Raw genomic sequence first — 8,779 nt, 5'->3', positions numbered from 1 at the left:
CATTCTCGAGGAGTGCATGGGGTGAGGGGCTCGCTCCATCGGACACTTGTAAGTGTAATAAATAGCAGCAAACCAAAAATACCTTCCTTCTCTCAAGATGAGCAGCCCCCGAAACCTTCTCACTTCCCTGTTGACACCGCTATTGGGGTAGTCAGGGACTTCCATGACTCACTTTTTTTCTTAAGCTCCCTGAAACACCACATCATCTCTCTGAGCCGTGACCAGTGTGAATGTCACCAACACGGGCCATCAGGTTTTGGCCCTGACTCCGGAACACCAGGGACTGCACATTTTCCTAGCCCAGCAGTTGACTCTCAGCACCCTGACGTTTTCCACTACCACGAAGGGGGTGGGAGGACTGGTAATTAGAAATGAGTTGTTTCCCTCCCCTTGCAGAAATTCTTTTCTGTGTGCTCGTTGATCCCTTGGCTGACAGAGGCTGGTTCCCTTCCTCTGTCACCCTTCCCTCCCACTCGAACTCAAGTGGCATCCACAAGCAGAGTCCTAGACCCCGGAGTGCCCTGAAAGTGGGGCTCAGTCCTGAAGAAAAAGAAAGGTGCAGCGCCAGGCCCAGGTCCCAGCCGGCCTGCACCCACTCCAAGCCCACACTGCCACCTGCAGGTCGCCTGCTGCCACTGTTCAAAGCCACGCACTTCCCTTCTCACGCTTCCAAACCTACTGTCCACAGACATTAGAAGTTTAGACAGACCTTGTTTGGGTTCTGAGCTGGTCTTCCACCCTGGCGATGTTCCCTGAGATTTAACCAGTCAAGCATTCTACTTTCAGGAATCCCTCCTGGGGGCGCCTGGGTGGCTCAGTTGGTTAAGCGACTGCCTTCGGCTCAGGTCATGATCCCGGAGTCCCGGGATCGAGTCCCGCATCAGGCTCCCTGCTCAGCAGGGAGTCTGCTTCTCCCTTTGACCCTCCCCCCCTCTCATGCTCTCTCTCTCTCTTTCTCGCTCTCAAATAAAATAAATAAATAAAATCTTAAAAAGAAAAAAAAAGGAATCCCTCCTGCCCCCCAGCATCTCTCTCTGGGCACACAGCCTGATGCCTAAGCGCCCCCCACCCCAATGCGAAATAATCACACCTCTGTCCTCAACACCTGCTGTGAGTGGCTCAGGTGCCACCTCTGTGCTCTGGGGCCCTCTTGTCCAGAATGAATGTGGCAGCCCTCACGGTGATGGTGTCCAGCCACTCCAGCACGAACCACACCAACACCCAGTTCCAACAACACACAGGACCCCCCGCCCCCCTCCCCCAGCCCAGGAGACTGTTGGGCTAGGCATTTCCTGCCTCCCCCATCCATACACATCCTGGATCTACGTACGGCGCCACATGCAAGGCCCTTCTGCACACCCCTACAAGGGGACTGGCCTCCTCTCTCTGCCAGGGCCTACGGGGTGGGGCCGAGGAGGACACCCCAGGCAATGGGGCTCAGCCCAGGGCTCATTAGTGCCCCAGTGATATGGGAGGTGACAATTCAGGATGGTGGGAACAGGAAGGGGCAGGACCAGACCCTGGGACAGGAGGAGGGTGCAGGGGTTGATGAGGGAGGTGACCCGGGGAGCACCCAGAGGGAGTGGGCAGTGAAACAAGGAAGGAAAGGAAGCCAATTCAGGGTGTCGTGGTCACCCAGGTCCCCCTCCGAGGAGGGTGGAGACAGTGGAGAGCACACCTCAAAGTTAGCCACCTGACAGGAAAGGGGAGAGAGCACTCACACTGGCTCGCAGACTCTGAAGGGCCATTGTTTGAGGCTGCCCCTTGGAGAACATTCTCCCTGTCCCTGGTGCAGCCGAGCGGGCTTCTCTAGCCGGAGAAAGTCTTCAGACGGGGTAGTTGCCACAGCCGGCAGGTAAAGCCACCACCACGGCAGGCAGGATCTGCCACCCCGCCGGTATGCACACGCGCGGCGCACCGCAAGGTCTGGGACGGGGCGCCACACAGCGCCTGGCACGCGTGAGCGGCTGAAATCGCCCGAGAGGGGCAGAAGGGCTGATACAAACATGGCAGCCCACAGCCGCCCCTCGGAACATCAACTGGCTGGCACACACAGGGGTCTCTCACACCAAGTTCCTCGGGACGCCCTCAGACACACGCCACGTGTAGCAGCACTCAGCTCACACCACCTGCGGTTGTGTGCTCGTCTGCTCAGCTGGCTTCGGTGCACACACACCAGCGCCCCCACACTCAGAGCTCACACGCGCAGGGGGTCCCACATGCACACTCCAAGGCCACCCACTCCTACTCAGGGGTCACCGCTGGTGTCCCCCTGATGACTGACCGGGTTGTGGGCACGCACGGTGGAAGGACAGGCAGCTCCAGCGTCCGACAGAGCGAATCTTCGGTCATGGGCTCTGCTCTGCTTGACCTCACGCTGAACCTCCCAAGTCAGGTGAACGCTCTCAATCAGAGCCAATTACCTGGGTCAGGCCTGGTATTTCGGGGCTGGGGGCTGGGCACACCCCTGCCTCCAGGGTTACAGCCCAGCTGTGCCTGCTCAGCATCTCGCCACCGAGGAATCCCAGGGCTCCAAGTCCCCGGGCCGTGTTGTCACAGCCCCAGCCTTACCACACTGACCTCTCCCCAGCCTGACCCTGAGGTCCCGGGGCTGGCCAGCCTTCGGCCCCACGGCTGGTGGCGGCCTGGTCCATGACCCACCATAGGGTGAGGGGAGACAACTTTTGAAAGGGGAACTCTCCACCCCCTGGCAGGTTCTGAGACCCATTACCCACCCCCATGACTCAGTTGCACGAGACAGAAACCCAACTTGAACCTTCTTAAGCAAGAAAGGACATGTATTGACTCATGTAACTAAATAGTCCAAGTGATAATTTTGACTTCAGGCTTGGCTGGATCCAGGAGGTCCAAGAACATAGGCAGCTGTATCGCCTCTCTTGGCTCCACTGCCCACCGTGTCACCTTCATTCTCCCACGGGAGCAATGGCTGTGGGCACACCAAGTCTATGTCGGCTGGCTCACGACCCAGCCCCAAGGCCTAGCTCACTGCGGGGCTCTGACATCTCGTCCTCTCTCCCGCCCTTCCCGTCCTGGACTGCCCCTGTGTGTTTGAACCCCCACTGCCAGACTGGGGGCCCAGGGGCAGGACTCACGCTGGTTCTTCTCTGGGTGGCAAACCCTGGGGGTGGGTGGGGAATGCCTTGTGCAGCGGACAGCTGGCAAGAGCATTCAGTTCAATGATGATGGAAACAAATTCCTCTCTGTGTGTCACAGCCTTGAGGACAGTAAGTGCAGAGTTCCAGACTTGGTAGCCCCTGACCAGACAGCACCCACTCCTGTACTCCCTGTGGCCTCTGAGCTCCTCGGCTTTCCAGGGAACTTGGAAGCCTCTGGGCAGCAGGGAACGCTGTGAGGGAAGGCTAGGTCCTGGGACCCAGATGTTTGGCTGTCCCTGCTTCTGTCATCAGTTCACCGTGACTTTGAGCCAGAACACAAATTCACACCCCTACACACCTGCCCCATGAGAAGTCCTGAAGCCAAGGGGTCAGGGCACCTTCATTAGCCCAGCAGAATTTATTCGGCCACAGGAAACTGTTACTCACATAAGACTGATTCCGAACCCCCAACAAGGGCTCCCTGTGGAGCACACTTTGAGAAATGCTGACCTGCATGGAAGCAGTGAGTCATTGAGTGGCTGAATGAGTGAATCATGGCTTCATTAAGTATTGGGTGAATGAACGGAAGGAAGGAAGGGAAGGAAGGGAAGGAAGGAAGGAGGGAAGGAAAAAAGGAAGGGGGGGAGGAAGCCCAGCTCCAAATACTGCCCCCCACCCATATCTCCCCAAATGCACCTTGCCCCACCAGGTGGTAAGGGGCTCAGACAGTGGGGATGAATCCAGATCCTAATGGTGCTGCCGTATTTATACCTGGGTCTGTATGAAAAGGAAAAATCTCCTCTGTTGTCATTTTAATCTACTTCCTTCTGGGGGAAGGCTGGGATATGGTGAGATTCTAGCATGATCCTCACCCCTCCGGGGCCACAGGGCATAATTCGAATCTCAATTCTGAGAATAAACCAGCGAACTGTAAAAGGAGAACAAAAACAAAAACAAAATGGAGGGCAGAAGGCGGGGAGGGAGGGAGATGGTGAGTGCACGGAGGAAGGGTCAAGGGCACGCAGGTCAAGGGTACAGAGGTAACTGCTGGGCTCTGTTACTCCAAAAGCAGTCCAAGAATTTGTGTGCGGTTTCTTTGGGAGGCGATTGCAGGAAGCACAAGAGGAGTAGGGAATGAAGACACCGGAGGGACAAGAACCATGAAAGCGGGTTATTGCCGTGGGCCACCGCTGGGGAGCCTCTGCAAGAGTGGAGAACACACCTCAGAACCGTCCCGCCGCCGCGGAGGGCAAGAAGCCAGGGCTTCTGCGCACTCACCCTCCTGGAGTGGCCGAGGGTTGGCCGGGGGTGTTAGCACGCTGGGCCTTGCAGTTTGTCCCACATACCAGCAGAGCACACTCCTGCAGCCAGAGAACATTCTCCAGCATGAGCATGAGGACGGTGGCCGGTGACATCCGGAGTAGACTGAGGGTTACAGGCCCTGGGGTGCGGACGCATGTGGGTGCCGCTGTATCTGCTTTCCCACTTGTTTGGGGATGGGGCGAGGACGGAGCCCGACTTCAGCTCTGCTCCACTCGGAGGAGATGGCCCAGCCCCAGCCAGCCTCAGGCCAGAGCCCCCCAGAGCGACAAGCAGTGGAGGCGGGGGGCCGGGCTGGGTGCAGCTTTCTCTTTTGCTGGCACACTTCCTCCTCAGCTTCCTGACTGAGCGCTGGGGCGGGCCAGAGGCGGGCCAGCCCGGGCCTGGCCTGGGGAGGCCCACACAGCTCTCCTCGGCACCCAGCCCCTCAGAGCCACCATGAGCCAGCCCCGACCCCCAGGCCTAGAGGAGGCTGCCCTTGAGACCCTCCTGGGCGACCTCATCGGCTACTACAAAGAGGAGGCAGGGGCGGGCTGGCTCCGGGTCTGCAGGCAAGCAGCCCTCATCCACAGGGCCCAGCAGCTCTTGGACACGGGAGCCCCCACTCAGTTCTATCTGCCTGAGCTTCTGGTCCCTGGTCCGGGCACCACTCACTCCTGGGGGGCACCCAGCCCTGCCCAGAGTGTCCGCCACGAACTGGTGCAGGCGCTAGAGTTCCTGGAGCTCATATCTGTCAACCTACTTCTGTTTCCCTGGAGGAAGGAAATCAGGTCCCTAAAGGTAGGCACCATCATGCCTCTGAGCCAGGGGGTCTGGGGGAGGGGGCCAGAGCTCTGTCTCTGGGGGGAAGAGCATAGCCATCCTGCCCCCTGACTCTGGTCCCATTTTACAGGTGGAGAAACTGAGAGCTGAAGAGGTTAATGCAACTTATCTATGGTCACCAGCTAATAAGTAGCCCAGATAGGCCTCAAACTCAGGCAGTGCAGCCTCCAGCCACTAGACCATACTGCCTCTCAAAAGAAGAGGAACGGAAGAGCTCATAATCAATAAGGGGAGGAGTCTGGCTCTGGAAAGCTTTATTCTCTTCTGGCGCCAGGCCAGGACTGCTGGGTTGGGAGCCAGGATATCAGGGCCTCACCCCAGCTCAGCCCATTCTCTTGCTATGTGACTTGAGACCAGGTCCCGTCCAGTCTCTAGGACTCAGTGTGCCCTTCTGTAAAATGGGACAGAGGGTAACATGATCATGGACCAGATTTCCAATCTAGCCAAATGCTCCAGCCCAAGTGCTTCTCAGGAGTCTCCACTGCCCTCCAGGCCTGGCCGCTCCCAGCCACTCTGCTGGGCTGTGTCCCCTCTCTAATAAACACTCCTGTTTGTTCCAGACATACACTGGGAACTTCGCCTACCGGGTGCAGCCTGTACTCTCCGAATACACGCTGCACACCCTTCTGGGCAGGCTGGGCTATGCAGCCACCTCCGAGGCGGAGTTTTCGTTGGTCCAGGCCATCAGCAAGGAGGACGCCAAGCAGATGGTGTTTGAGATCTTCCTGGCGAGAGTTGCATGTGAGGCCATTCTGGAAACCTCGAGCAGGCAGGTGCTGGAACTGGGCAGAGAGAAACTGGCCAGGCCCCACTCCAGGCACAGCTCAGGGAGAAGGCTGGTGAAGGCCCACAACTGTCCCGAGAGGGCCCAGCCAGGCCCAGGGCCCCCAGAAGGGCTGGGGTCTGAAAGGGCCCTGGACGAGGGCCCTGACCATCAAAGCGCTGTGCCGGTGGCCCTGAGTCCGCCTGAGGTCTCGACGTTCCCCCGCACCCCTCTTGCTGGCCCCCTGCTGCAGCGCCACACCAGCACACGCTCAGACAGTGAGGAGTTCTTGACCTGCTACAGTGACCTTGTTCTGCACCGGACACCCTTGTTCCCCAAGGACCTTCTCCTGAGCAGCTTGAAGGGAGACCAAGTCCAGGACCCAGCCCAGGCTCCCAGCCCCCCTTCAGGTGAAGCAGTCACCTCCTTAGCTAGCAGCGGTGAGTGGTCCCCGGTCCCTGATGCAGCTCCTGAGAACAGAGTGGTCACCGTACCCAGCCAGCTCTGCCTGACACCAAGTCCCCAACTGTCAGGGAAGTCCTTGGACCCAAAGCCAGAAGCCCAGGCAGAGCCGGCCACCCCTGACACCGACACTGTTCCTCCAAACACTTCCTCTGAGATGCATGAGCTCTGTGAATGCCTGTCCCATCTCCTTGGACCCCCAACTCTAGTGGGCCATCCTCGGGGCTTCCCAGGCCCCGGGCTTGAGGGGAATGGACAACCAGAGCCTCTCAGGGGGCCAGAGCCAGCCGGCGAGGGTGGCAGCCCAGATAGGAGGGTCACTCAGCTCTGGAGGGCGACTCAGACCCCCTCTCATGTACAAGAGCCCCCCAACACTCACTATGTCCCTCCCGTGGGAGCCGGAGGTGCCAATTCCTACCCGAGACCACTACTCAGGCAACAGCTGAAAATGTCACCCCTGGATGGCACAGGGACAGACACCCTGACTGAGTACATGGCTCTGCCACCAGCAAAGTGACTACTTAGAGAGGCGGCAACTCTGGGGCCCACAGCTTGTCAGGTGCAGGGACCAATCTGTTCATCAGTCCCTCTGGTCTCAGGTCCCAGCTCTGTCACCTACTGACTGTGTCACTTCACGCCACTCACTCCCTCTGAGCCTTGTTTCCTCATCGGTAAAGTGAGTGTGGTCAGACCTTCCTCGCAGGAGGCTGGGAAGAGCTGGAGAGACGAGGTGTGCACGGCGCCCCTCAGTGCCTCCCTTGGGTGCTTCCTATCCCTTCACGTCCCTTGGGCATATCCAAGGGGCAGCTTCCTTCGGCATCCTTCAGTCACCTGTCACAGGGCAGATGAAAAGACAGCTGTGTAGATAACCAGACACATAATATACCCTTAACTTGCTTAGACTCCTCTGTCAGCCTCCCTTCTCTCTCTACTAACTTCTGGTTAACAGAGAACAAAACCAGGGCGCCTGGGTGGCTCAGTCAGTTAAATGTCTGCCTTCGGCTCAGGTCATGATCTCTGGGTCCTGGGATCGAGTCCTGCATTGGGCTTCCTGCTCAGTGGGGAGTCTGCTTTTCTCTCTCGCACTCTCTCCCCCCTCCTCCACTGCTCGTTCTCTCTCTCCCTCTCTCAAATAAATAAATAGAATCTTAAAAAAAAAAAAGAGAGAGAGAGAACAAAACCACACTTGGGAGCTCAGGATCATATGCTGGCTCCCCATCCAGGGATCGGGGCTCCACTCATGTGGGCTGCAGGCCCCCCTCCACCAGCCATCTGTTGCTCCCACATGTGCACACACACACACACTTGCACACAAGTGGGTACATCCAGAGGTGCTGCTCTCCCCACAGCATTTGCCACCCAAGCAAATGACCCCATCTATGCACGAGCTAAAGCCAGAGGACCCTGTCTAAGCGAAGTTCCAGGATTCTCTTGCTCAATTTTCTCCAGGGGCTCCCAAGGCCACACCAAGCCCGAAGCTCGGCCCCTCACTATCCTTCTGACCTCACCTCATGCCCCTTCCCTGCCCCCAACCCGCTTCAGACAAGACAGACTGGCGTCTTCTAGATTCCCCAACAACCTAAGCCAACCCCTACGTCCCAGCCTCTGTGTAAACTGTTCACTTCCCCACTCCACACCCTGTCCCCATCTTTCTTGTTATTCACATCTCACCTCAATGTCACCTTCTTAGAGAGACTTTTCCCTGGCCACCCATCTATCACATCAGCTTAGTTTAATTTTCTACACGAAGACATTTCATTGATTCATTGTCCATTTCCTGCACTAGAACATAAGCTCTCTGAGAAACTTCACCTTTACTCGTTCACCATGGTTTCCAAGGATCCATCAAACAAAATCATCAAATGAGTAGAAAACTTAGAAAATACAGATGAGGGGCGCCTGGGTGGCTCAGTCGGTTGAGTGTCCAACTCTTGATTTCGGCCCAGGTCATGATCTCAGAGTTGTGGGATCAAGCCTCGCATTGGGCTCCATGCTCAGCACGGAGTTTGCTCATCCCTCTCCCTCTGTTCCTCTCCCACTCGTGCTCTCCTCTCTAATAAATTGATAAAATCTTTAGAAAGGAAGGAAGAAGGAAAGAAAAGGAAGAAAGGAAGAAAGAAAGGAAGAAAGAAAGGAAGAAAGAAGGAAAGAAAGAAAGAAAGAAAGAAAGAAAGAAAGAAAGAAAGAAAGAAAGAAAGAAAGAAAGAAAGAAAGAAAGAAAGAAAGAAAGAAAAAGGAAGGAAGGAAGGAAGGAAGGAAGGAAGGAAGGAAGGAAGGAAGGAAGGAAGGAAGGAAG

General features: G+C 56.9%; 2 protein-coding genes across 8 annotated transcripts in view; one reads left to right on the top strand and one right to left on the bottom strand.

The window, feature by feature from the left end:
* Positions 1-2,766: 2,766 nt before the first annotated feature.
* Positions 2,767-8,779, bottom strand: part of TK2 (thymidine kinase 2) — a 97,612-nt gene continuing 91,599 nt past the window's right edge. Inside the window, exons 10-14 of one of the 7 annotated variants that reach the window (XR_012374639.1) lie at positions 5,843-7,314; positions 4,395-5,649; positions 3,888-4,044; positions 3,114-3,235; positions 2,767-2,947 (exon numbers count right to left, since the gene is read on the bottom strand). The gene's annotated coding sequence lies outside the window, so the exon portion shown is untranslated. Of the gene's footprint in view, positions 2,948-3,113; positions 3,236-3,887; positions 4,045-4,394; positions 7,315-8,779 lie in introns of all 7 variants that reach the window. The other 6 variants (XR_012374643.1, XR_012374640.1, XR_012374641.1 and 3 more) reach the window with 6 other exon arrangements.
* On the top strand, positions 4,875-7,000 carry LOC112836891 (uncharacterized). Its single transcript, XM_025888862.2, has 2 exons — positions 4,875-5,216; positions 5,819-7,000. Exons 1-2 carry the CDS (start codon positions 4,875-4,877, stop codon positions 6,998-7,000), a joined length of 1,524 nt encoding a protein of 507 aa, XP_025744647.2.

The sequence above is a fragment of the Callorhinus ursinus genome, unplaced genomic scaffold (genome assembly GCF_003265705.2).
Source record: "Callorhinus ursinus isolate GAN/ISIS: 27379988/994484 unplaced genomic scaffold, GSC_fseal_2.0 scaffold37, whole genome shotgun sequence".
Taxonomy (NCBI): domain Eukaryota; kingdom Metazoa; phylum Chordata; class Mammalia; order Carnivora; family Otariidae; genus Callorhinus; species Callorhinus ursinus.
Note: the sequence above shows the minus strand (reverse complement) of the source record. Positions and strands in the feature narration are given on the sequence as shown.

Bases quoted from the DNA above. Each gene is read 5' to 3' on its own strand.
- LOC112836891 (XM_025888862.2), top strand. From the start codon at position 4,875: ATGAGCCAGCCCCGACCCCCAGGCCTAGAGGAGGCTGCCCTTGAGACC. The intron at 5,217-5,818 runs GTAGGCACCATC...TGTTTGTTCCAG, and splicing joins AGGAAATCAGGTCCCTAAAG to ACATACACTGGGAACTTCGC.